Source organism: Dipodomys merriami, unplaced genomic scaffold (assembly GCF_024711535.1).
Source record: "Dipodomys merriami isolate MVZ:Mamm:240054 unplaced genomic scaffold, mDipMer1.0.p SCAF_655, whole genome shotgun sequence".
Lineage (NCBI taxonomy): Eukaryota > Metazoa > Chordata > Mammalia > Rodentia > Heteromyidae > Dipodomys > Dipodomys merriami.
Window position 1 is genome coordinate 351,120 of NW_027206241.1, and position 27,545 is coordinate 378,664.

General features: G+C 58.3%; 1 protein-coding gene across 1 annotated transcript; it reads left to right on the forward strand.

The window, feature by feature from the left end:
• The first annotated feature begins 342 nt into the window (after positions 1–342).
• On the forward strand, positions 343–19,596 carry LOC138815664 (collagen alpha-1(I) chain-like). The gene is made up of 6 exons (XM_070005101.1): positions 343–462; positions 546–1,322; positions 4,881–4,934; positions 16,857–16,974; positions 17,447–17,623; positions 18,257–19,596. The coding sequence occupies exons 1-6, from the start codon at positions 343–345 to the stop codon at positions 19,594–19,596; spliced, it is 2,586 nt and encodes an 861-aa protein (XP_069861202.1).
• The last annotated feature ends 7,949 nt before the right edge of the window (positions 19,597–27,545 follow it).

A 27,545-nucleotide genomic window follows, 5' to 3' on the forward strand; every position in this document is an offset into this window, starting at 1 on the left:
GGGCTCTGGGCATGCTGAGCTCCCGGGGCCCTGGTGGCCCTGATGGGTGAGTTCCTCTGCGTGCCTCCTCTCGGCGCCCACGGGGCATGCCAGTGGCTCACCAGCACAGAGCCGGGCCAACGACAGCCACAGACCCCGCGGGCCAGTGGTGCTAGACCTGCTTGTGGGCACAGCCCAGGGCCGGGTGTGCTGGACCTGCTGGCTGGCACAGCCCAGGAGCCCCGGGCCAGCAGGCAGCCCCGGAGGGTGGCTCTGCCTCGGGGACCCGCCCTGTGCGCCGACCACGACCTCCTCAGCCTCCGGCGAGGGAGGAGCACTGAGGCGCACGCAAACCATAGGCGAATGGCGGCTCACGGGGCCTGGCTGCTTCCCGCGGGTGAGCTGCACTCGTTTCCATCACTGGCTGGCAGAGCTGCTGGGAAAGGCATCTTCAGTGGCCAGCTGTCCCAGGTCCAACAGAGGGCGCGTGAGATGCCCCCCCCCCACCTGCACGCGGTGCCTCGTCCAGAGCTCCCGCCCTGTCCTCTGGATGCCTTCCCTGGCAGCGCGAGCGTGGGCACGGGGACGGACAGCGGCAGGCGCCTGACCAGGGGGTGCGGGAGGGCGCGGAAGTCAGCGGGGAGGACCCTGTGTTTGTCCACCCCCGGGCGCCAGCAGGGCCGGCTGGAGTCCCACCCGTGCCTCCCCTTGGCCTGCCGCGGCCCCGCCCTCTGCCCGAGCCGAGAGCAGTGTGCTGGTTGGCTAGGGGCTGGCCTTGTGACCTGTGGAGCCAGGACTGCGATGATGCCCAGGGGCTGCTGAGTGCGGTCCTGACACAGGGCCAGCTCTCCAGTGTGCAGCCGGGGCCGCCGCGCCACGCAGTGGACACGCCAGGGTCACCTCCACCCAGCGGTGGACGCAGCGGGGTCACATCCACCCAGCGGTGGACGCGGCGGGGTCTCCCAGCCCAGCAGTGGCAAATCGGGGTCCCCCAGCCCAGCAGGGCAATCGGGGTCCCCCAGGCCAGCAGGGCAATCAGGGTCCCCCAGCCCAGCAGTGGCAATCGGGGTCCCCCAGCCCAGCAGGGCAATCGGGGTCCCTCAGCCCAGCAGTGGCACAGTGGGCTCCCCAGCCCAGCAGTGGCAATCGGGGTCCCCCAACCCAGCAGTGGCAATCGGGGTCCCCCAGCCCCTCAGTGGCAATCGGGGTCCCCCAGCCCCGCAGTGGACGGCTTCCCAGCCACACTGCTCTTGGAGGTAGCACTAGGATGTGGACCCCTGTCAGGCCAGGCCCCTGACCACTGGCTGGACGGTCCTCCACACAGCTCAGGCCCTGAGCTGCAGGTCAGCCTCGGACAAGCCTGGGACGGAGGACGCTCCCCATGGACGCCCCTTTCTCCCCAGAGCCTGGCCCACGGCCGCGCACAGCTAGGGAGCAGCACACGGTGCCATAAACGCGTCCCAGAAGATAACGTGAAGCCCAGAGCCGCGACGTCTCCAGGAAGACACGTCCTTGCAATGAAAGCCATGTCCCCTCCCGGTCTCAAGGACGAGGATTGGAGGCCAGCGAGGGCATCACCTCTTACAGTAAGTGTCATCTGACCATTAAAAATTAATTCGCCTCAAGTATACCGTCAGGTCCCGGGGACGTGTGTGTGTAATTCAACAGAGTCTGTGAGGCTCAGCTGGCGCTGAACTCCAGCAGAGGGTCCGCAGAGGACAGAGGGTGGCTTTGCTGCTGGGGACTGCCAGAGGCCCCTAGGCTCTGCCACAGACAGACAGACAGACAGACAGAGAGACCCAGCACAGCCCAGGGCTTCTTCCCCTCTTCCCACCACAGTCCTGTCTCAGGTAAGGCCCTGTAAACAAGTGTGGGCTGGTCTCCTCCAGGTATCCGTGTCTCTGGACCCATTATCTGTGGTCCAGGGACCAGATGTCTGAGGACTGTGGCAGCAGGGTGAACCGAGCTCCATGCAGGCTCCCCTTGTGCCGGGCCTTTCTAGTCCAGTGAGACTGGCCATGCTCCATCCTCTGTGTTCCGTGTTCCGTTCTGATTGGCCCATTGGTCTGTTCTCCATTGCAATTGTCCCGGATCCATGGAACTAGAGCATACCCCTTTCCTAGTGTGTCATTCCACACACTACAGTCCTGTTCTGACCAGGCTGTGCTTTATTCTGGGTGGCAAGGGAGCAAGAAGGCAGAGAGAGGACCAGCGACCAGGTGTGACTTTCTCAGGGACTCCCGGTGACCTTCAGTTCCATATGGGGCCTACTAGCTGGGACCATGTCACACGTGAGCCTGTGAGCGTTCCCATCCACAGCACAAACAGCGTGGATGGAATGGAGACACTCTCTGTACGACCTCTCATAATCTAAGATGGGCGGCCTGCCTGGGTGGTGGAAGGAGCCAAACAGCACCGGAGCAGCTCACCTTCACAGACCACCCCTCCACGAACACCTCGGACACATGCAAAATGGCCTCAGCCTGTGTTTCCAAGGACAGAATGGAAACTGTGAAATCACAAGCTTTTGGAGAAATAAAGGAGAGAAAAACGTGTGACCTTGGGGTAGGCGTTGGGGAAAACACAATCCACAGGGGCAAAAATGAGAAATTCATCAAAGTTAAAATATTCCACTCTGCAGAAGACACGCTGAAGAGAAAGCTAAGACCAGCCGCATCGGGCAGAAACCTGCCGTCCTTCTACCAGACAATGAGCCCGACCCAGCATGTTCAAAACACCTCTAAACCCAGTCGACGCAACACGGATCAATGGTTCACAGGTTTTACCTAAGGAATGAGTGCGCTGAGCTTGGTGGTTCACACCTGTAGTCCCAGCTCTCAGGAGGCTGAGGTGGGAAGGCGGGCAGGGGGGTGGGGAGGGCTGGCGCTCAGGGCCAGCTGGAGAGCTCTGGTCTTTGGTGCTGCCCCGGGGAGCCTCAGCGGAGCTGGTGGCCGCAGTGAGGTCTCAGCCGTGCCCCTCACAGCCGGACCCTCCCCCCGAGAACGTGACCTGGGCGTGTAGTGGGGTCACAGCTGCAGGGGCGCATGCCGCACGCTGAAAGAGAGGCATTCTTCAGTGCCCCTGTCTAGAAATAGACTGGTGTGCCCCCCGCCCCACCCAGCTGTGACCCCTGCAGGCCACTGTGTCTGCTCGGTGGGAGGGAACCCCAAGTGTGGAGGCCGTCCCCCAACAAGTCCTCCTTGTGTGGCTCTGTGAGAGCCTTTCACGCCGCCCGCCCCGCCCAGACCGCGCAGCTGCAGGTCCTCCTGCCCTGACCCCTGGTCCCTGTCTCCGCCCTGGCTGGGGGGCTGGGGGTTCGGGTGCCTCCCAGCCCTTCTTCCCCCTCCCAGAGGGAAGCCTGGGGGTAGGTGGCGTCTCCTCAGCTGCCCCCAGGAACTGGGGGTGGGGGTGGGCAGAGCGGTCCTGCCCCGGAGCGTTAAGTCCGAGGAGCGCACACTGTCCGTGACTGCAGACCTGTGCTGTGTGTGGTGTTGTATGCGTGTGCACAGCTCTGGGCATATGCCACGTGTGTGGATTTAGGACATGTGTGTGTCCCTGTGAATGCACACATGCATGCTCACACGTGTGTGTGTGTATGTGTGTGTGTTTACTCATAGTGTCCACATACACAGCTGCGGTGCTCAGCCTGTCCCGCTCCTGGAAACCGCTGGTGACCGCACAGGGCGGGAGGGCAGGCGGTCGCACCGGGCAGGGGTCCTCCCGCATGCTGGGCCGCGGGTGTGCCTCCTCAGGACCAGGGCCAGGCCTGGGCTGCACAGGGGTTGCGCTGGGCTCCCCTGGTGGTGGACAGGAAGTGTGCGGGACCCTGCCTGGCAGGGAGGCCGGCGCTGCCCCCCTCGGGGCATTTCCTCCTCCTCCCTGAGCAAAAAGATCCCTGCGTCCACCTCCCCGAGGCCCACAGCAGAGCTGGGGACAGCCCCTCCGCAGCTCCCTGACTGGACCTCCTGCTGTGCCTGCCCTGCCCTGCCCGGGGCTCTGCTCCCAGCAGAGAGATGCCTGGTGTGGGGATCTGCACAGTGTGCGCTGTGTGCCTGGGGACGCAGCCGCCCCCAGCACACACATCTCCCTGTTTTTCTGCTGAGTTACCCAGTCCTGGCCCACCTCACTGGGGGAAGGAACTGGGCTGCAGGTCTGTGGATGAGCCAACCACTCTCCTGATTAGCATAAGCCCCATGAAGCCACCCTTCTAATTAGCATATCTCCCCAGGAGCCACCCTCCTAATTAACATATGTCCTCAGGGTCAGAAAAGACCCCACTGGGATGAGAGGTCACAAAGGCCGCTGCTGGACTCTGCTGGAGCCTGTTGGGGTGAAGAGTTAGCAAAGGCCCAGACTGGGGTTGTGGATCAGAAGGGAATTCTGGGATGGCTGATGGATCAGAAACCACCAGGTGGCTCTTGGCTTCGGGGAGCATGCAGCTCCTTCAGCCCACTGTGAGGCTCCCTGGGTTGTCCCAGGCCTGGGAAGGAGGGGGGCATTTCCACGCAGGACAAACAGCACGGGCTTCCCCGCAGAAGCTGGACAGCACAGGCCCTTGTGTATGGACAGTTGACATGTCTTGTCAGCTGCGACCTTTGTGTAACGTCATGTGGATTTATAGCCCATGCAATTATATTTTGTTCCCGAGTTTCCAGAAGCTTCCCAGGGCAATACCGACAACACCTGACTCTCCAGACTCGGGTAGCAGAGGGGAGGCAGCAGACACAGCTAAGGCTTCCTCGGGGTCCTGGCCTGCGAGAGGATTTGCACTGGGTCGGCCGAGGGCGGACCCCTGCCTCTGCTTTCTGAACCACGGAGCACAGATGACAGGTTTCAGAGGTATCGATGAGCTGCCCCAGCCCTGCACAAAGCGGGTAACGGCGTGCTCCTCTTCCCCCCAGAGCCCCCTGACTGCAGCCGGTCTCCGTCAGGGTGTTTGTGAGAGCCAAGCTCAGGTGAGCTGGGTGGCCTGCTCTCTCTCTCGCAGAGAATGGCCACTGACCTGTGCTGTTGTTTTCAGAAGCCAGGTGCCAGAGGAGCCTAGGACATCCTGCTTGTTCGCCTCAAGACCCTGACATTCCAAAAGTGAAAACCTTACTGCTTGATCATGCGGCTCTCCCGTAATAATTGTTCTCCCACCTGCTCCTCCTAGGTGGGTAAAAACAGGAGCAAGGAGGGACTTGGAAACTGTAAGCAATGTCCAAAGCATGGCTTTAAAAAAGCAAGGTAAGCCAGCTCCGGTGGCTCACGCCTGTCATCCTGGCTACTCAGGAAGCTGAGATCTGAGGATCGCGGTTCAAAGCCAGCCCAGGCAGAAAAGCTCGTGAGATTCATCTCCAATTAACCACCAGAAAGCCAGAAGTGGCGCTGTGGCTCAAGTGGTAGAGCGCTAGCCTTGAGCTGAAGAGTTCAAGCCCCACGACTGACCAAAAAAAAAAAAAAAAAAATCCCTGCTAGTGAGAGATCAGAGGTCACTGGTGGACTAGGCGGCACGGACAGCAGCCCAGGATGCAGGGGCTCTAACTGACCACTATGGACCAGTATTCCTCCTCTACACTGGAGTCTGGAGTCTTCCTTCACCTCCAAGAGACCCAGTGTGCTTCCAACGGTGTGCTGTGGTCTCCCACGGGCACCCGGCCGGCACCCCTGCACAGCAGCGTCTCAGGATGGTTGTCATGGGGACTATGTGACCCCTTGCTACCGCTTACCTTCTCGGGGATGCTCAGGCTCCGTAATGTCATAATCAGGTGAGGCCGCTGCCCGGGGTAGGGATGAGGTCACGGTGCTCAGGTGTCTTTCTGTTGGGAGACCAGGGCTGGCTGGCCAGCTGAGCCTCAGCTGGACAGTCTGTTACTGTGGCCGGAATTGTCTGTCTGCTCTCCTACTCTCCCTTAAGGATGCTAGAACCAAAGTGTAAATGGAAATAAAGAACTGAAAATTTCATCCAAAAAGCACTGCTGACGCCATCATTTGGACTTGACTCTCACGCCGGGAGCCGGGCTTCCCGCTGAGTGCCCTTCTTTGCTGTTTTGTAATAATCTCCCTTTGGCGCGGAGGACGGCTGGGCAGAGCTTTGCAGACATCCGTGGGCCTGCTGGGGTTCCCACCGCGTCTCCTCCCGCAACTGCATGCCTGTGGGGCCTCACCCGCCCAGGCCCGCTTCTCCGGGCTTCTCTTCCCTCAGGTGGCTCCCATGAGCCTGTAAAGACTGGGGGGGGGGGGAGGGGGCCCGGGCTAGGCTAGGCAGACATTCTTCTCCCCAGGAGGTCCTGGTTTTCCTGATCAGGAAGAGAAGCCCTGCCCCTCTCCCTGCCCCCTCCCACTGCAGGGGGGTCATCTCAGTGCCCACACGGGCTGGGCCCTGAGCCCACGGACCACACACATCCTGTGTGATTCCCCATGGCCAGGAGGCCACATTCACCACCGGCTGCGTGAACATGGGGGTTTCTTTCTCTTTCTCTTTTTTGTCCGATGCCAGGACTTGAACTCAGTATCTGAAACTTCTGCTCATTGGCTAGCGCTCTACCAACTGAGCCATAGCTCTGACCCCATGAGGTAGGGTTTTAAACTTTATTCTCCACGGACAGCAGGGGAAGCGGTTCAGAAATACAAACAAGCTGCTTTGGGAGGGGGGGTTACAATGCCAATCTCTTCCCTCCTCCCGCCCCAGCACCCTGCCCGCTCTCCCCCAACCTCGGGGCAGGGCTGGGTGGGGGCTGCCCTTCTGGAGCCTGGCTACTGGCAGGCCCTAGCCTCGGGATGTGATTCTTAGTTTGTTATTAAAGCGATGTTTTCCCTGTTTGAAGGCCATTTGAGGCTGAGAAACAGAGGAAGATTGATAGAGGAAGAGGGAGGGAGAGATTCTAATTTACTGGTATTGATCATAAACTCCTTTGGTCAGGTCAGAGCCTATAACAGTTTAACAAACGAGACAGGATGTTGTTGTTTTTCTGGAGGTGGAAAAGCCACAGGTTCTGAGATGTGGCAGGGCAGTGGGGCCAATTAGGTGGTGAACCAGGCCCGGCTCCCCACCCCCCGCACCCCAGAGGAACATGGCTGTTACCCTGAGGCTCCTCCTGGTGCCGGCTTGGGGTGGAGGGCTCAGGGAGGATGGCTTTACAAGGCATCCAGAGCAGCCCCTTTCTTCCTGTATGTCAAAAGTAGCCTGCAGATCAAACCAGCCTGTGGCAGGTGATTTATAGCCCACCCGCTCACGGGCCCTGAGCAGGCCAGGAAGGTAAAGTCCAGGGCTGGTCCCGGCAGCTGCTGAGGCCTTGTGCTGGACGGGGCGTCCCTGTGTGGCAGCTGCCTCTCTGTGGAGGACCAGGCCATGAGTAGGACAGAGGCAGGCGCCTCAGGATGCACCGGGGAGCAGACACAGCGGCTGGAGTCGAGGAAGCTGGAGGAGAGGCTGGGGCCGGGCCTGGCCCCAGGGCTGTGAGACGCCAGCTGCCCGCGCTCGGCCGGGCCCTGGGCTGAGCAGGCGTCGGGGGAAGGTGGCACCCACTGCCTGGCAAAAGAAGGAGAGGGGCGTCCTGCGGCACGCGTGGGCAGAGTGCAGGAAGAGCGGAGTGCCACACTGGGTGCCAGGCCTCCGTGTCTGCCCAGCGGGGGCCTGCCCCCTTCTTAGGTGGTTAGATGTGGGTTGGTGCCTCTGAGCCGCGTGGCTGAGGCTCTGGAATTGCTCTTAGAACCTGGGACTCTTCGAGGGGAACCGGCCACGGGACCGGGAGAGTGCATGTGGCACCCGAGGCCAGCCGAGCACTGGGCCGGGAAGCAGGCACCAAGACAACCAAGACAAGTCTCCTGGTGGACTGCCTAGGGGATTTCTGCGTGCAGGATTACCCATGAACACACTGGAGGACGTTTAATCCCTGTGGGCCTCCTTGCTCTGAGGGGAACCTCAGAACGTGTCAAGCGTGTGTGGCAAGGGTCCAGCCCCGCCACGTCCTTGGCTTTAGAGGTAAAACCGTCTTCTCCAAAGTGTGCTGTTTCAGGTTCTTCTCAGGACACCCCCTCCCGTCAGCCCAGGAAGTTCTTTTCTACCCCGACTTCGCATTTTCAGAAGGAGGCTGGTGGCTCTTGTCCAGTGCTTTCGCTGTCGCCTTTGGGACAAACTCATGTGGCTGTTGTTTTTTGTGCTTTATTCTATCGATACAGTGTAACACAGGGATTGAAAACCACGCGGAAGTCCCTCCTTGTGAAGTCTTATCACTGCTGGATTTAGTTATCGTGGAGTCTATAATTCACCAAGGGTATTGAGTTGTTGATTCTTGTGATTCACCCCCTCCCCTTTTGTTTGTTGAAAGAGTTTGTGAAGGATCGGTGGTAATTCTCTATATATTTGGCTAGCAAAGACCTCTGGGCCTGGTGTCTTCCATGATGAATTCAGTCTGTTTGTTATAGAGGTCTGTCCATGCACTCGACCTCGTGAGTCAGTTCCAACAGATTTGGTTCTTGGAATCTGACCGTTTTATCGAGGTTACTTAATTTCTTAGCATATAGTAATTTGTAAGCATCACCTTATCATACTTTTGCTGTTATTTTGGGGAAATTGGTGACAGCCCTTCTTTTAGCTTTGATTTTCGTAACTCAAATCTTTGTTCATTTTTCTTAGTCTAGCTAAATGTCATTTTTGTTGATCTTTTTAAAAACCAACTTTGTTTCATTGATTTTTTTCCCTCTACTGCCTTTATGGTCTCTTGAGTCATCTATTATGTCTGAACCTTTCTTCCTTCTCTCTGCTTACTTTTGTTTTATTGTGCTAATATTTTTCTAGTTTCTTAAGGTGTAATGACATGTTATAGATTTCAAATCACTTTTCTTTGTTCACATAAACATTCACCGTTGTAAATCATGCTGCTGGCAAAGCATTAGCTGTGTCACAAAAGTTTTGGTATATTGTATTTTCATTTTTGTTCATATATAGTATTTTCTAATTTCCTTATTATTCCTCTTCTCTCCTCCTCTTATAGGACTGGGACTTGGACTGTGGACTTGGGTACTTGCTTGTTAGGCATACCCTTACCTTTTTGCTTTTATTTAGTTTTTTTTGAATTAGGGTCTCCTTATATTTCTGCTTGGGTGGCCTGGGCTGTGATCCTCCTATTTCTGACATCGCGATGTGTGGTACATGGCACCCACACAGGTATTGGTTGAGATGGGGTCTCTACAAGCCAACCCCACAATTTCAACTTGGATCTATAGAATACTCATTTGCCCAGTTACCTGTGATGTTTATATATGGTGAGTTGTGACTCTCACATTTCCAGGTAATGTTTATAGTGCCCCAGTTAAACTTGTCTGGAAACCTCATCTATTTTATTTATTTATTTATTTATTTATTTATTTATTTATTTTTGGGTCCAGTTGTGGGGCCAGAACTTTGGGTCTGGGCGCTGTCCCTCAGCTCTTCAGCTCAAGGCTAGCGCTCTACCACTTGAGCCACAGCGCCACTTCTGGCTTTTTTCTTTTTGCTTATGTGGTGCTGAGGAATCAAACCCAGGGCCTCAGGCATATAAGGCAAGCACTCTACCACTGAGCCACCTTCCCAGCCCCAACCTCATCTATTTTACACCCAAGATCTCCCACACATGAAGCAAGTGCTCTACCACTGAAACTGCGCCCCAGCCTCCCTTTTGTAGTGTTTTGTGTCTGAGATGGGGGTCTCACAAATTTCTAAATTCAAAAGTTTTTATCAGCTTTAAGTAGTTGTACAAAGGGGTTTCAATTCAACATATCCGTTTATGAGTGGAATGCATCTTGGTCAATATCCCCAGGAGCTGGGGAATGCAGGCTCCCGAGTATTCTAAACATCCAAGGGTTGGTCCTTGGCTTCTGTCTACCTTGTTCCCTGCAGAAGGGGCAGGGAACAGAGGCTACCGAGGAAGGCGCCAATGGCACCGGCCCTGTCTCTATGTAGGATGCTTTGCTTCCTGAGCAGCCAGGGCCTGCTGTCTGCAGGACCAGACCACATCTGTGAGGCTTCTGCCTTGACGTTCATGTGCACGTCAGCCATGGCTCGGCTCTGCGGCCATCCTCACAGCTCTGCCATCTCCTGCAGAGCCTCCCCGGCCATCCGTCTCCCGCGCCCCCGGCATGGCCCCTCGTCACCTTGTCTGCGGGGGTATGCTTGTGTCTGTCAGATCCAATGCAAAGCTTCCGGGAGGGCTGTGTCTTATCTCACATTTTCTCTGTGACCTGGCTCTTAGCACATAGTGGCTGCATCTTTCTACCGTTAACTTCATGCTCACAGAGAGAAAAAAAAGTTACAATGACTGGCAGGAAGCTTGAAAGAAATCATTATTTCCTGTTCGGCGTTGTTGCAAGCTCTTTCGTTTGATCTGTATCATTTCGGCATCCTGTCCCTCTGGCGCCTACAGGTAGGAAATGAAGAAAGGCAGGAGAACTTGTCTTCTGATGGCCCTCCCTCCTGCTAGTCACGACGCTGCACACCAGGGTCTGAGAGTTCATTATCTCAGTCCAGGACGTTGCTTCTGTGTCGCTGTCTGGGGACTGTCTGGTTTTCCCAGGCTCTGCATAGTTAGGCCAGAAGGACAGAGAAACAGATTGTTCCGCTCTTCCCAGGCCCACGGTCTGGCCATCCTGTCAGCCTGCATTGTAGCCCTGAGGCCTTCCCAGGGGTCATCAAATCCACAGTATTCAGGAAGTGTCCAATAAACCACAGCTGAGTGAACACAAATGTAGAAGTAATGTGGCCGATGTGCCCCTCACGGATGGGTTAGGGTCCCTTGCTTGCTCGGGAGGGAGGGGATATGTATTCGAGACCCACGCTGCTATCATGCCACTGCCCAGGAGTGGGTGGGATGGAGCCCAAGACCCTGGAGTTCAGGTGCTAGTAACGGGATTTGCTTTCCTTACAAAGGAAGAGGCTGTTGCTCTGGTGCCCGGTAGAGTTGAGGCTGTAAAAAGAGGGGAGGGAGCCAGCCACAGGGGAAAAGAAAGCAGAGAGGGAGGAAGGCGGGGCCCCACCTGCATGTCCTGGTGGTCATCAGGAGAGCACCATGGGGCCAGGTCCACCGGCCACACGGACGCGGAGCACTCAACACACCAAGCGGCACGGCTGCACTTGATTCTCCTGTAAGCCCAGGAAACAGCTTCTCCTTGTCCTGGCCTGCTGCCACCCACGCATGCCTGAAGGGTGCCAAAGGGCTTCACACTGCCCAGGTCATGGCTTCCTCATGCCCGTGTCTCAGTCCTTACACTGATAGTGGCTGGGGCCTGTCCTCCAGGCCCGGCCACACATCTGACCTCACCGGCTGAGCCCGTGGGAGCTCGGCTGGCATGGGTCCCGGCCAAGGCCGCGGGAGCTCTGCGGGCCTGGGTTCCAGACAGTGAGCACCATCACCAATCATTCTGGAAAGGCATCACAGGTCTATGTGACTGCTCCAGGTTTTGGGGAGTTCTGTGCTGTGTGAAGTCTGCAGGCCCCTGCCCAGATCATGGGAGTGGAGGGGAGAGGCCGCTCTGCACACATGGCCAGTGGCCACCAGGCCGGAGAGTCATGGGACAGTGACAGGGGGCTCTGCCTGCCTCTAGGGAGGAGCCAAGCCCCCGGGCCCCAGAAGATTCCACAGTCACTGCTCCATGTTCCCTGCAGCTCAGCACGGCCACGCATTTAAATTTTCAAGTCAAGCCAGAAAGTCAGATTTTAATGTGAAATCCAATTCTTAAAAGTTGGCACAACCTCAAAAAAGAAAAAAGCAATACTGTGAAGGCCGTCCAAAGACATGGAGAGCGGCGGGGCTGGAGGCTGCTCCCTCCTGAGTGGAGACAGGCGTCTTAGTTCTTGACAGAAAGATGACAACTCTCTCCCAAGATGGGCAATTCCTCCTTCAAAGATGAAGAACTGTTCCCCCAGCCTTCTCGCCATTCCCCCCGAGGGAAGATGTGCTGGTGTTGGAACTTCGTTCCTTGCACTTGCTAGATGGGCACTCTACCATGAGCCATACTTTCAGCCCTTTCTCTTTGGTTATTTTTGACCGGAGTCTCGCTTTTTGCGAAGGCCAGCTTGGATCATGTGCTCCTGTTTACACTTCCCCTTTGGCTGGGGTGCCGGGTGCACACCACCACACCCAGCTTTTCATTGGTTGAGATGGGTCACATGACAATCCTCATCTCAGCTTCCCGAAGACCTAGGATTAGAGGCTTGAGGCCGCATTGCTTGGCTTCTGGAGTTGTGAGCACAGCCTTGCTCAGGTGTGCTGGGGTTGTGAGCACAGCCTTGCTCAGGTGTGCTGGGGTTGTGAGCACAGCCTTGCTCAGCAGGTGTGCTGGGGTTGTGAGCACAGCCTTGCTCAGGTGTGCTGGGGTTGTGAGCACAGCCTTGCTCAGGTGTGCTGGGGTTGTGAGCACAGCCTTGCTCAGGTGTGCTGGGGTTGTGAGCACAGCCTTGCTCAGCAGGTGTGGCTGGGGTTGTAAGCACAGCCTTGCTCAGCAGGTGTGCTGGGGTTGTAAGCACAGCCTTGCTCAGGTGTGCTGGGGTTGTGAGCACAGCCTTGCTCAGGTGTGCTGGGGTTGTGAGCACAGCCTTGCTCAGGTGTGGCTGGGGTTGTGAGCACAGCCTTGCTCAGGTGTGCTGGGGTTGTGAGCACAGCCTTGCTCAGGTGTGCTGGGGTTGTGAGCACAGCCTTGCTCAGGTGTGCTGGGGTTGTGAGCACAGCCTTGCTCAGGTGTGCTGGGGTTGTGAGCACAGCCTTGCTCAGCAGGTGTGCTGGGGTTGTGAGCACAGCCTTGCTCAGGTGTGCTGGGGTTGTGAGCACAGCCTTGCTCAGGTGTGGCTGGGGTTGTGAGCACAGCCTTGCTCAGGTGTGCTGGGGTTGTGAGCACAGCCTTGCTCAGGTGTGCTGGGGTTGTGAGCACAGCCTTGCTCAGGTGTGCTGGGGTTGTGAGCACAGCCTTGCTCAGGTGTGCTGGGGTTGTGAGCACAGCCTTGCTCAGCAGGTGTGCTGGGGTTGTGAGCACAGCCTTGCTCAGGTGTGCTGGGGTTGTGAGCACAGCCTTGCTCAGCAGGTGTGCTGGGGTTGTGAGCACAGCCTTGCTCAGGTGTGGCTGGGGTTGTGAGCACAGCCTTGCTCAGGTGTGCTGGGGTTGTGGGCACAGCCTTGCTCAGGTGTGCTGGGGTTGTAAGCACAGCTGTGCTCAGGTGTGGCCTGCGTAGCCTCAGATATTCTGTGCAGTGGGCAGGGGTGAGCTTGAGGCCCCTTTACCACCAGAGTCAACCCTGACAGAGGAGCCAGGAGGCCACAGGAAAGGGCAGGATGTGGGGCTGGGAAGGTGGCTCGGGGTAGAGTGCTTGCCTTGCACGCACGAGGCCCTGTGTTCAATTCCTCAGCACCACATAAGCAGAAAAAGCCAGAAGTAGCACCGTGACTCAAGTGGTAGAGTGCTAGCCTTGAGCTGAAGAGCTGAGGGACAGCGCCCAGGCCCAGAGTTCAGGCCCACACTGACAAAAAAAAGGGGAGGGCAGGATGAATACTCAAAGGTATTTAATTTTTAAGACTGCCCTTTTGACTCATAGGTTATTTAGAAACATGTTGCTCAATTCCCAAATATTTGGGGATTTTCCAGATGTCTTTCTGATATCGATTTTTGCTTTAGTTCTGATATGGCTTAAGAACACACTTGTAAGGTTTCTATTCTTGTTTTTATGGCCCAGAATATGATCTGTAGCTTAGTGTGATGTGCATTTGGCTGCCGTGGCGGAGGGCACTGTGGAATATCTCTTAGGTCAAGCTGGTAGATAAAGCTGCTAGGTCATCAATATCCTCATCGATTTTCTGTCTCTTTGTTTTATCAATTACTGAGTGTGCAGGGTGGATTTGTCAATTTCCCTCCTCAGGTCTATCAGCTCTCCCTTCATGTGGTGTGGAGTTTTGTTGTTGGGTGCATAGATATTTAGGATCACTACGTCTGCTTGGAGGAGGGAACCTTTTATCATTGGGTAATGGCCCCATTTTACCCCTGAACATTTTTCCTGCTCTCATCTACTTTGCCAAAATCAATGCATTTACTCCCCTTGAGCTACAGCTTGTGTTTTCCTGATATAGCTCTTCACAGACCCATGTTTTATGTTAACTTAGTCAGCATGGGTTTCTTAGTCAGCATGCACTTACTTTTCGCTGATGGCTTGGCATGTGAAGTGGCACTTAACAAGACTATAGGTAGAGAGAGCTTGACAGCTCTCATCTACACGTGGTCTTGCATTTTTCCACCTCTGGCTTGGGTCTCAGCATGGGAACTTTCCTCCAGGCTCTCAGCACCCAGCCTTCCTTTCTCTAACCGCTGAGGTTATCTGGGATCCCTCTGAATGACCTTTTCCTCTCTGTCTCTGTGACTCTGACTTCTCACATTACTATTTTGCTCTTTCTTGTCGTTTCCTTCTGCTGAAATTGCCCACCAAATAGTGCATTGATTATCTTTTCCATTAGAACCTTTATCACATTATTTCTGAAATTTTAATTTCCTGCCTGTAGGCATAATGCTATATCTAAGTCCGGTCTTTACTCTGCTTGGGCACGTTTGTCTTGTTTATCACATGACTTGTTGGGAGCAGGACTTCTGTGACAGGAAGGGGGCAGGGACTGAGTGGGGGCCAGGCCGCCATGTTGAGATGCGCAGATCTCTGTCTGCCCCCCTGGGGGCTCCGCACTACTCTCCGGAGCTGAGGGGTGAGGCCATGGCTACCCTGTCCCATCCAGACGTCCGCTCCTCCAATGGCAGTGTCCCCGCCCCCTGCCACCCAGAGCTGCTGCGTGGACTGTCACTAGCACAGAGGCTTCTCGCCACCGCGCTGGTGTAGATGAGAACATTCTGATTTCTCCACAAGACCTTGCTTTGGGGTGTGGCCAGCCTGTGTCCCTGTCACCTCCCCTCCTCACGAGGATCCATCAGGTGGGCCTGTGCTCCTTTTCCCCTCTCCAGCCTGGTGAGGGCGGCTGTGGCCCCTCCCTCCCCAGGACTCTCAGATTCTCCCTGGCTGTCCCCTTGGGCACCTGCTGTTTCCTGGAAGAGGCATCTCGAAGGAACCGGCTGTGGAGCTCCATACCTGCAGCTCCCAGTGCTTCGTGTCAGACCAGCTTAACCTTTTAGCCATTCGACAGCACATTTCCTCATTAGCTAAATACTCACTCTGTTTTCCTACAGGCTTGTAGAGTCGGAGTGAATTTGCCCTGACACAATATTCACACAGAGGCCAGAGGAGACACTGAGGATGGTGCACCAAGGCCCTGAGATTCAAGTCCCCAAACCAAGTTGCATGTGTTGGAGCATTCTGGAGTACAGTCTGGAACATTCTAGGTTCCTGCTGCCACCTGAGGATGCACCTGAGCCTGTCATCCCCAACATGTGAGGGCAAGGCGGGCAGTGGGTGCAGGCCCGGCCCTGTCCCCACAGCGCAGAACCAGCTCTGAAGGGCAGACGCCAGGGCCTGCCTAGCGGGGAAGAGCCCAGGCAGACTGGGGAGGGAGACGCCAGGAGCAGGTCCAAGTTCAGTAATCCTCACTCATGGCTCCCTTCGGTTCTGACTTCTTGACTGTTTGTATAAAGCTGGGTTCATCTGGTTCTTGTGTCTGTCAGGCAGATGCTGGTCTGGTGTGAGGGCATTGTAAGCATCGGTTTTTAAAAATGGCATTTACGTTTTCATCCCCAGTCCACTTAATTCATTACAGCAGTGATGGAAGGAATTGAGCTCTCTGAGCGCTGGTCACTTCTCTCAAAGGAGCGTGCGCCTGGATGGGGCCTTGTGCTTCCTGCCGAGAGGCCACCCCCCCCCCCCCCAAGGCCATGCACAGAGCGGTGAGCGTGCCGCCGCACGGGCATTTTGCTGTGGATTGTCAGGCTCATTTTGCAGAATTTAAATGAAAAATATTTAAAGTGCCAGCAAATTTCAAATTTCCCAGGCACCGACATAAAGTTGCTTTAGTTTCTCTCTATCTCTTTTGATCTGAAAGCAAAAGCAATAAACAAGCCAGCAGCAAATCGATGAGATAATTATTCTGTAACGAATTCCAAGCACTGTAAATTAACCTGTCAAATGGCTCTGGCCCTGTGGGGTGTTCTCAGCCCTGAGAACGCTGAGGGGAGGGTGCGTGTACACCCCACATGCCAGCATCGACACAATCAGTCTGGGGAATGGGAAGGGGAGGCTCGGAGGGCCAAGAGGACATGATGAGGAAGGGGGATTACTGTCTCCCGCCCCCCGCCCACAGCGTGGGATTCCTCTTCCCTGGGACAGTGCGCTAGAGGAGGTGTGATCGGGAAGGAGGGTAGGCCTCATGGAGTCTGTCCAGGGAACGGGCCCGTGGCTGCTACCATAATTGGCCGCTCTGGAGCCTCCTCTGCTGCTATTGGGTTAACAGGCGGAGCGCGTCCGTGTGTGGCACGCAGCTCCTCTCGCTCTGCTGCGGGCGGGTGTGCCGCTCTCCTGACTGTGGGTGCCCGCCAGCCAGGCTTCTCCAGAGGGGTGGCACCCAGCACCCCCTCAGGCCTGGCCCTTTCCTGGGGCTCATCCCGGGGCCCAGGCCACGGGGGCATGGCTCTGTGTGAGGCTGGTCCCCGAGCGTGGGGAAGGCTGGCGGTCCGCAGGGCAGTCCGTGTAGGATGAGAACAGCTAGTGCTCTGTTCTCACCCGGAGGCTGGGAACTTCTTCCACAGCAGTCAGAGCAGGGGTGATGCCAGGAGGTACCAGTGGGTGCGGTGACCTTCTGCTCCCACCCCTCTGTGCAGGCCAGGCGGGTGCTAGCCTGGGAGAAGGGGGTATGCCCATTTCTTCTGGACCTGGTTGGAAACTGGAGGCTCCCTCCAGGCTGCAGGACTTCGACACCAACTGGGCTCCTTCCCCTTCCCCCTCTCCCCAGGGCGTGGGCATTGCTAAGCGGGCCCTGAGGGTAGCTTTTTCTGGGGCCAAGTCCTTCTCTTTGGCCAAAGCTTGGGATGAGCCTGGAGTGTGGCAGCTGCCCACGAGCCCTTCAGCCTGCACGCCTTCCATAGCTGGGTCTCTATTCCCATCCTTGAGCAGATCCTCAAGCCCAGCACTCAATGTGACTTTGACTGGGCTCTGGGAGCCGCGTCTCCCACACTGGCTGGGCTGGTGGGAGCTCCCGGCCAGCAGTGCGACTAGCCAAGGATGAGAATGAGTCAAGCTGGGACTCAGAGCCCAACCAGGAAATGCTGGTCTCCCTGATCTCCAGGAAGAGGTGGCAGACTGTTCTCGCCGGCTCTGAGCCGTGATCTGGGGACAAGCGTGGCATTGCGGGAAGGGCTGCCGTATGAAGGAAGCCAGTGCAGAGAAGGCGGTCTGTGTGCCGGTGACAGCACTTGAGCCCCTACATCAAAGCAAGTCTCCAGGATATCTCAGTGGCTCTTCTGGCTTAGGCTGGTTCGATTTGAGTTTGCTGCTGCTCACCACAGAAAGGCTTCCCGCAGGTGCCTGGTCTGACTCCCGCAGGTCCAGACCCCGTGAGCTGGCCGAGGCCTTCCCCACGCCAGGCCTCTCTGCACATCACGCTCCACATCCTCCTGAGTGGGGTCCCTGCGACCCTGGAGATGCACAGCAGGGGAGCCAGGCAGTCCTGCACTCTGGAGCTGGAGGCCGAGGCAGCTCCTTACCTGTGTCAGTGCCTCGGTATCCTCAGGCCAGTGCGTTTACTAGGTCATCTTCACTCTTGAGGCCAGGCTGAGGGTTAAATGAGAGGGTGCAAGGCAGAGAGAGAGAGGCCTGGGCGCAGGGAACTTCCTGCCAGGCCCAGCAGTAACATATGCATCGAAGGAGTCTGCATCCTCCCACCGAGGTCAGGAGTCCCGAGATATTCTTCACCCGAGTCATCCTGAGGTGTGCCCGCCTGTACTTGATCACCGCTTGAGTGCTGGTGGTTGGCACGTCCATCCTGCACCCACTGGCAGAGCTCCGGGCAGGCCCCACATCACGCCACTGGCCTGCGGTAAATGAGCTGTAACAGCACACAATTATCCTCAAAGGTGATCTGTGTCCTTTTCTTTCTAAATACATTTGTGCATTATGAGCCTGTAATTAAAACTGAGGTGGCATCACTCGGCACAAGATCATGCATGCAGAATGAGGGCTGCAGCCAGGCTGAGGGGCTGGGTGTCTGGGCCTTGAGGTAACTGAGTGCTGCCCAATGCACCTGCTGTGTTCTCCTCAATGGAAGCGGACTTGAAAGTCTTCTGAAGACCTCAATGCATGTTAATTCCCCACCCCATCTCCATTTCCTGTGCTCCTTGAAGGCTTTATGAGCAGGTGGCATGCTGGGAGGGAAACTGCAGCAGTGGGACGCCCCCTCCCCCGTGGGCAGCAGTGGGACGCCCCTCCCCTCCCCCGTGGGCAGCAGCAGTGGGATGCCCCCTCCCCCGTGGGCAGCAGTGGACGCCCCCTCCCCCGTGGGCAGCAGTGGACGCCCCCTCCCCCGTGGGCAGCAGTGGGACGCCCCTCCCCCGTGGGCAGCAGTGGGACGCCCCTCCCCTCCCCCGTGGGCAGCAGTGGGATGCCCCCTCCCCCGTGGGCAGCAGTGGACGCCCCCTCCCCCGTGGGCAGCAGTGGGACGCCCCTCCCCCGTGGGCAGCAGTGGGACGCCCCCTCCCCCGTGGGCAGCAGTGGGATGCCCCCTCCCCCGTGGGCAGCAGTGGGACGCCCCTCCCCCGTGGGCAGCAGTGGGACGCCCCTCCCCCGTGGGCAGCAGTGGGACACCCCCTCCCCCGTGGGCAGCAGTGGGACGCCCCCTCCCCCGTGGGCAGCAGTGGGATGCCCCCTCCCCCGTGGGCAGCAGTGGGACACCCCCTCCCCCGTGGGCAGCAGTGGGACGCCCCCTCCCCGTGGGCAGCAGCAGTGGGACGCCCCCTCCCCGTGGGCAGCAGCAGTGGGACGCCCCCTCCCCCGTGGGCAGCAGCAGTGGGACGCCCCTCCCCGTGGGCAGCAGCAGTGGGACGCCCCTCCCCCGTGGGCAGCACTGGGACACCCCCTCCCCCGTGGGCAGCAGCAGTGGGACGCCCCCTCCCCTATGGGCAGCAGTGGGACGCCCCCTCTCCCGTGGGCAGCACTGGGACACCCCCTCCCCCGTGGGCAGCACTGGGACGCCCCCTCCCCCGTGGGCAGCAGCAGTGGACGCCCCCTCCCCTGTGGGCAGCAGTGGGATGCCCCCTCCCCCGTGGGCAGCACTGGGACGCCCCCTCCCCCGTGGGCAGCAGCAGTGGACGCCCCCTCCCCTGTGGGCAGCAGTGGGACGCCCGCTCCCCCGTGGGCAGCAGTGGGACGCCCGCTCCCCCGTGGGCAGCAGCAGTGGACGCCCCCTCCCCCGTGGGCAGCAGCAGTGGGACGCCCCCTCCCCCGTGGGCAGCAATGGGATGCCCCTCCCCCCCCCCGTGGGCAGCAGCAGTGGAGTGTTGGGAGCCCACGTGCAGAGTCAGGGGCAGTCCTGTCGGGGCGGAGCTGGGCAGCGGGTGTACAGCGTGGCCGAGACCCGGGCTGTGCTGAGCCGCAGGCCGCCAGCTGTGCCAGGGACGAGTGAGTCCTGGTTCCTGGGGCCCAGGCTGCAGCCCCGGACTCCAGCTAATGTCAATCAGGCAACTTTGAAGCACCTGTGAGGGATTTTCACTGGCTTTTGAGTCTCCCCTGCTGCTGACATGCTGGCATGCAGTGGGAAGAGGAGGGGGAGGGGGAGGAGGAGGAAGAAGGGGGAGGAGGGGACTTGGGATGCAGTCCTCATTCTCTACCTTCTCATTCCATTCCGAGTGGGCAATCTGAGCGCCAGGATGACATCTTCCACTGGCCCCCTCTGGTAAAGCACAGCAGCTTCACGGAGGCTGACCTTCAGCAGGACAGTCAAGTTACAGATGAAGAGCAGGCACACTCAAGGAAGGAAGCCAGGCCCAGCTTCCCTGTCCACCTAGTGAACAGCCCTGGGAGAGGGACCTTGGCCTAGCCTTCCTCCTGAGCTCTGGGCGGGTGCTCCCTTGCCTGATGCCAGCTCCATCTCAATCCCTGGGGATGCCCGAGCCTCCTGAACCTTGGCCGCCCACCACCAGCTTGGGAACTATGGCGTCCCAATCGAGCACCACTTGTGATGAGGGAGATTTTGGGGCGGCCTGGTCAGCTGGCTGCAACCTGGGGAGACAGATGAAGGGGGATGGTTTGGAGCATCCCTGTAAGCGCTCTCTATCCAAGAGATAAAGGCCTCGCTGCAAAACACGCATGGCACCAGAATAGCTGGAGAAGACATGGACTCAGGAAGGTTGTTTTGACTAAAAGCTTCTCCGTGTTCTCTGGAAGGTCGAAGGGTGGTTAGCTCAACAGAGACCCCTATCTCCTGGGCACACATGCCCAGCTGAACCCACTGCTCTGGTTTCCAAAACTGCTGCATTTCTGAGTGTCTGGAATTTAACAAAAGGGAAGTTCAGCTCAGAGCTGCTTTCTTTCTAGCCCCGGGTCTGTGTCTGGGGCCACAGTGAGCTGGGCAATGGTGCCCACGCAGCCTGTGTCCAGAACCCGGAGTGGCCTCCTGTGGGCAGTCTGGGGCACCGGTGAGCAGCCTGGCCACGTGAACGGTCTGTGACAGGCCACGCGGGCAGTGTGTGCCATCCGTGAGGCCACCTGTGTCACCTGTGTGCTGTCCCGTGTCCTTGGCACTGTGTGTGCTCACAGTGAGGATGGCCTTCCTGGCTGTTGGTCAAACACTGCTGCTGGATTCACCTCCCCTAGGTGGCGTTGTGCATGTCACCCGAGGACATGTCTTGTGGGGCATTTCCGTGTGCACCCCTAGCTGCACTTATTTCAGGTCCTGCTGTTAGCCATGCCCTCTGATCACACAGCATCCTGCAGCCTGTGCACGCTCGCTTGGGTGGTGGCGGGCTGCTCCCGTGCGGCTGCAGTCACCCCTAGCGGCAAGGTTCACGCTGCCTTGTCCCCGGGTCACAACCTCCCGTGTCGTGCTGGGGCTTACCTGTGTTGTGCGGTGTCTGCATACTACTCCGTGTGTAACTGGCTCAGCGTGGACATGAGCGCTGCAGGGGACATGAGCGCTGCAGGGGGGATGAGCGCTGCAGGGCGGGGAGAACCTTCCAGCATTGCCCGTAGGAGCTTGGGGCTTGCACACCGTTGCTCTCTCTGGGTCGCTTCAAATGGTCGCCGGGTGGTTCACAGGTGTGAACAGCGTGTAGGTGTGCATGTGTGTGTTCACGGGTGTGAACAGCGTGTAGGTGTGCATGTGTGTTGGGGGGCTGGTGCGTGGGACTGGTGGGGCTGGTGTCCCCAGGTCTTTCAGGTGGTGTGTCTCTCCAGCTCTTGGTGGTTAGTTATTCACCTCACTTCCGGAGAACACAGTTTTCCTGGTTGTGTGAACTTTCCAGACATAATACTTTCAAATAATTTCATTAGCGACTTCATTTTCAGCTGTACATGACTTTATTAAAAGCTTCCTCTTAGGAATTAAATTTTTCATGCTTGGTTTCCACCTGATGGGGAATTCACTGCAGAATTTACTTAAATTTATTGCAGTGCTCTGTGAGTTAATAGTGTGTGCATTGCTAACCAGCAAATGGATTTCTTCAACTTTACTTTTGTGCGCACCTGGGGATTATGAAGAGTATTCTGTTGGTAACTGACCTTTTCTTCCTAAATGTGCACACTACAGGAGGGAGTGGGCTGGGTTTGGCAAAAGCTGGTCAGTTTGGGTTCCTGTCTAACAAGCTCATTATTTGGAGTGTACAGTTGCTTATGACAGACCTTTTTCATTTCCTTTTTGTTGTTGCTCGAGTGGCTTGAACCCGCCTCGGTGCTGTCCCTCAGCTCTTTGCTCAAGGCTAGCGCTCTACCACTTCAAGCCATAGCGCCACTTCTGGTTTTTGAGTGGTTAACTGGAGATAAGAATCTCCTGGAGAGGTTTCTGCCTAGGCTGGCTTCAAACCTTGATCCTCAGAGCTCGGCCTCATGAGTAGTTAGGACTACAGGCGTGAGCCATCAGCATCCAGCTTGACTTTCTTGCTAACACAGCACTGATGGACCACATGTCTCCCTATGCAGACCGCTGCTCATCCCGTCAGGTTTTTGCTTGCTTTGTTTTGCAGAGGAGCAATATTTTAAAATAGTCTTTCCATTGTTACCACAAACCGTCAGCATGTTGTGAGAAACTGTGCTGCACCAGGCTTGTGCTCCTGCTGCAAGTGGAACCACAGCGCCCGCGCTCCACGGGCCCGCACAGCCGTTGCAGACACTGGTATGGAACCGTGAGTGCTTTTATCCAACCGCTTAAATTGTATAAAATTGCACGTATTTATGGGCTAGTGTGGTAATGTGATACATGTAAACACTGGATAGTGAATGGATCATAGTGATTAACATTTTCAATTCTCTATAAAGTATTTTTTTTTCTGGGAACTTAATTCATTCTCTTTTTCTCTCTGTCGGTCTCTGCTGGTCACAATGTCTGAACTTAAGGCCTTGCCTTTGCCTGTCTTGTTTGCTTCGCTGATGTTCTTCCATTAAGCCATGCTTCCAGTTTGTCTTTTTGCTGGTTATTTAGAGATGGGTTTTTTGGACTTTTCTATCCTATCTGGATTCAAGCCTTGATTCTCTAGATCTCAGCTCCCTGAATTGCTAGGCTTGTAGACCTGAGCCAGCCGTGCCGGACTCTCTTGCTGTTTGTAATGGAGCTCCTGAGTTAGTCTCATGTGGGGAAATGGGTGGGGAAATGGAGCGTGGTCAGTAGAATAACGGTTTCTACAGGTGTCTACCACAGACTCCTATTCCTGGAACCCGTGACCACGTCACCTCTCCTGAGGTGGGGGCTTTGTGCTCAGTGCCGTGGGCTTACAGAGGGAGAGCGGGCTCAGCGCCCAGTGTCATCACACAAGTCCTTCCGGTATGAGAGCCAGTCCCAGCTCCAGAGAGATGAGCCGGCAGAAGGACGCGGGCCTTTGAGAGGAACAGCTCTCTCACGGGCCTTGAGAACAGAGGAGCGGCGCAGACGGGGCGTGCACGTGGTCCCTGGAAGGTGGAAAGGCCCCAGCTGACGGCCAGTGGGAACGCGGGGCCCGCCCTGAGCCTCGCAGTCGGGAGCACGGCCTGCCGTCACCGGCCGGGCGACGTCAGCCAGGACACCGGGCCACCCCTGAGCCGCAGGACCGCGAGGACAGGCGCTGGCGTTGTCTGATCTCGGGCGGAACGGAGGCAGAGGTGGGGAGTGGCACAGGTCGAGTGTCTGGGCAGGGGAGCAGGTGGGCGGCCCAGGACCCCAGCAGAGACCTCAGCCCTGCAAGCTCACGCTCACCCCCGGGGGCGGCGCTGCCCTCCACCCAGCTCACGGGGCAGAGGGCCGGCCAGGACCTCCTGGCACTGGGGAGAGGGAGCTGCGGAGTTCCCAGCGTCCGTGAAGACCGTCACGTTTGTGCTTTTTGTGCCTGACTGTGAAAATGACACATGTAGAGATGGGTTTCATTGGGAAAACTGCTCTTCCTGTCTGAGCTCTTCACGCTGCCCCGGGCTCGGTGGGGTCCCTCCCCCTGGCTGGCCGGTCTGAGCCACACACCACTATTTATGGAGTGGGTGGAGAACTCCTCGCTGCCGTCGCCAGCACGCTAGCTCAGGCAGGAGTCCTGGAGCATCGGCCGTGGCCTGTGGAGGCCCCGCTTCCTCTGTGCAGCCCACGCTGAATTCTGTGACGATGCTGGCCCATGCCCACATCTGAGTCCACAGCGAGGCCGGGGCTGGCCGCGCCCTGGACCTCCCCTCCGCCCCTGACGTTCACGGCACAGCTGGTCTCTGTTGACAGCGCTGGGGTGGACAGAAAAGGGGAGGTTAAGTTCTTTAGTCAGCTCCCTCCGGATCAGAGATGAAGGAAGCAGACACAAGGAGATGGCGGAGCGACAGTCTCTCCTCTGTGGAGAGATGGGTTTTACTCTGCCTCGATGTTACGGATTGGCGTCTACATGGACTAGACTCTGTGTTGAGGTCGGGGTACCTGACCAGACCCGCTCTCTTCCTCAGGCCCCTCCAAGCCGTGGCTCTGGGGCGTGAAGGGTCACGGTGGGGCCTCCACGTGGGCTGGTGCCCTTCATCAGGAGAAGACACGGAAGAGCCGGCTGTCTTCATCCCTTCTCTACCTGGCTGGCCCTGACCTTGGACTTCGACCTCCAGAGCCAGTGTGTTTCTCTGGTTTCCGTCTATGGCATTTTGTTAGAGGACTCCGAAGGAGGCTGGATTCTCGAAAAATTCCTAAGTGAACACAAGTGACAAACTTCAGTTGTGCCTGACATCGCCCTCTGAGCCAGCATCACCTGACATCGCCCTCTGAGCCAGCGATGATCGGGAGCAGCTGCAGCCTCTCTGGTGCCCAGGAGAAGATGGCCTTCCTCTCTAGAGGCCCAGCCCCGCCCGACATGACCTTGACCCTCTAGCTCTGTGAGGAGCAAACCTCTGTGTTTACAAAGTGCCCAGCCCGTGGCTTCCTGTCCTAGCAGCACAGACACCTGCGGTGGAGGAGTGAAGATGTCGGTGACTGTGACCTGCAGAGGCCGCTCCCTTGCATGGGAGCCGGCCGGCTTTGAGTGCTGGGGTGTGGGGAGAGGAAGGAGCAGCAGCAGAAGCTGGTAGTGGCTGGCGTGGCCCCTGGGGAACACTTTGAGCCATCCTTCAGGTACAAATTAAAGCGTGTCTGCGGGGAGCCGATGTATGCCAGGGCCTCCTTCCCTCCGGCGGGGGTGGGGGACGGGGAGAAAGCAAGCAGACGCTGTGCCTGAACCTTAATAACCACTGGCACGTGAGAAAGGCAAGATCGCATGAAATCAGAAAATCAATTTTCATCTAACAGGAAAAATAATACAGAAGCAGCTCCAGGCTGAGTTATTCTTCTGGGTTCTGGGTTTAAGCATTAGGACAGAGGAGATAAGAAATACAGGTGGATGCGGCCCAGAGGGAGATAAAAATGTATATCGAACATGAAGAAATATTGCAGTCCAGGGTCCGATTAATGAGAAAAATGGGAAGTATTTGATAAAAGCCCTTGACTACAATGCTCCATCCATAAATGCCTTGCATGGCGTGGTGCAGATCAGAAAGTCACCCCTGCCCTCTGGGAGCCCGTGCGGTGTGGCCACAGGACTCCCAGCCTGTCACCGTGTGGCGGCCCTGTGCTAGGACGCCTCCTTCCTCAGCCCTTGCCCAGGGGGAAGGGTCACACTCCCCTGGGAGGAAGCAGAGACACACACAGGTCCCGGCCCTGGGCAGGACCCCCCCAGCCCCCCGCAGGGCCCTCGGCAGGACCCCCCTAACCCCCCGCAGGGCCCTCGGCAGGACCCCCCCAGCCCCCCGCAGGGCCCTCGGCAGGACCCCCCCAGCCCCCCGCAGGGCCCTGGGCAGGACCCCCCCACCCCCCGCAGGGCCCTCGGCAGGACCCCCCCAGCCCCCGCAGGGCCCTCGGCAGGACCCCCCCAGCCCCCGCAGGGCCCTCGGCAGGACCCCCCCAGCCCCCGCAGGGCCCTCGGCAGGACCCCCCCAGCCCCCGCAGGGCCCTCGGCAGGACCCCCCCAGCCCCCGCAGGGCCCTCGGCAGGACCCCCCCAGCCCCCCGCAGGGCCCTGGGCAGGACCCCCTCAGCCCCCCGCAGGGCCCTCGGCAGGACCCCCCCAGCCCCCGCAGGGCCCTCGGCAGGACCCCCCCAGCCCCCGCAGGGCCCTCGGCAGGACCCCCCCAGCCCCCGCAGGGCCCTCGGCAGGACCCCCCCAGCCCCCGCAGGGCCCTCGGCAGGACCCCCCCAGCCCCCGCAGGGCCCTCGGCAGGACCCCCCCAGCCCCCCGCAGGGCCTTGGGCAGGACCCCCCCACCCCCTGCAGGGCCCTCGGCACATGGCCGGGCACCGTGAGGCAGTGACACCCAGGGGGCCACACACCACACAGGTTTTAAGTTGAAAGTCACGTCTGCCGAGGACACAACTTGTTCCCCATTAGAACAAGACTGTGATTATTTGGTTTTACTTTCTGCTCAGTAGGAGATACAATGGATTCCTTTTTGTAAGACCAGTGTACATGGAAAACGGGTGATGACGGTCCCCAGCCCCTCTGCATGTGACCTTCCTGCGCAAATGTCCTGAGGTGGACCCTCAGCACGCTCTGTGGTCCTAGGAGGACGGCCGGGCAGCGTCCGGCAGCCCGTGAGCCTGGAGCTTCCTCTGGGGACCGCGGTGCCGGCCGGTTGGGCAGGAAGGAGGACACGTAGGTACCTCTTCCCCTGCCCGCAGGCCGAGCCCAGGCTGGCTGCGCGGCCGTGGCTCTGAGGCCCCGGTGTCGTCTGTGGGGAGGGGAGCGGCGGCACCCGGGCCTCTCTGCGGGGCCCTCTGCAGTAGCTGAGCCTCCACGTGGCCTCCTCCGTGGAGTCCCAGCTCAGGACACGAGAGGCTGCTGGGCCTGAGCCCCCCCCCACCATCTGAGCGTTTCAGCAAGCACCCCAGCGTTCCCTTCTGCGGGCAGTACCCCGGCGTTTCCTTCTGCACACATATTAGATCCAGGGAGCCTGGGTACAAGGAAGACCGCACTCGTATTAGATCCGAGCAGAAAGTTGGGTACCTGCAGTATGGGAGGAAGTTGCTCAGAGACCTTGTGCCTCTTGGTCCAGTTCCCAGTGTGACAGCTGGCAAAACCAAGGCCCAGCACCCTAGCTGGTGAGCGACACTGTGGCTTGTCGGGACATGCGGCGGTCAGCAGGAGGCGGGGGTCAGCAGGGGGGTGTCCACGTGCTCAGCGGGCCCCTTGACTGGCCACCTTCTGTCTGTGCCTGGCCCTGGAGACGAAGCCTGCAGTAGCCTGGCCGGCTTCCTCCACCCTGGCACTCACGGGGAGCCAGCAGCTGGCCAAGGCCAGCCAGCTCCGCTCACGCTCCGCGTGAAATGAGTCTGGTGTGGATCGATACGCTCAGGCTGCTGGGCCGGGCGTGATGCGCGTCCTGGAGGAGATAGCTGGAGAGCCAAGCTGCCTGCGGCGGCATAGGAGAAAAATGTCTTTGCCAGCTGTTCAGGTTCCGTTTTCCTCCACGCTCAGGAGCGTGTGTGCACAGCCTTCCAGAGTGTTCCCCAGCCAGAAAGGCCAGGGCTGTGGCTCAGCACCTGCTCACTTCGGAACGGCTGCAATCCCACCCCGGCCTCTGCAGAGCAGCCCCCATCCTGCAGCCACCCCTGTCCCATGTGAGGCTGTGAGTGCTCCGTGGGGGAGGACCCTGTCCCGGGGTGTCCTGAGCCTCAGCGGCCCGACGTGGCCAGCTGCACCTCCCCCACCTCAGGAAGAGGCTGGCGGCCTTCGGGGAGGGGCTGGTCCTCATGGGCCTGTGGGCGCGGAGCAGGGTGTGAAGCAGAAAACTCGGCCTGTTCAGGGCCCCAGCTCCGTCCAGGGATTTGTCATCATGCACAATTGTCCAGAGACCCCAGGGGTGCCTGTGACCAGGACTGTCTGGAGGTGTTTCTCCGTCATCGCCGTTGAACCCCCTCCCACTCCAAGCCTTCCCTGCCCCTTTGTGCAGGGATGCCCGCCCCTCGCTCTCTTCGGGGATGTCTGC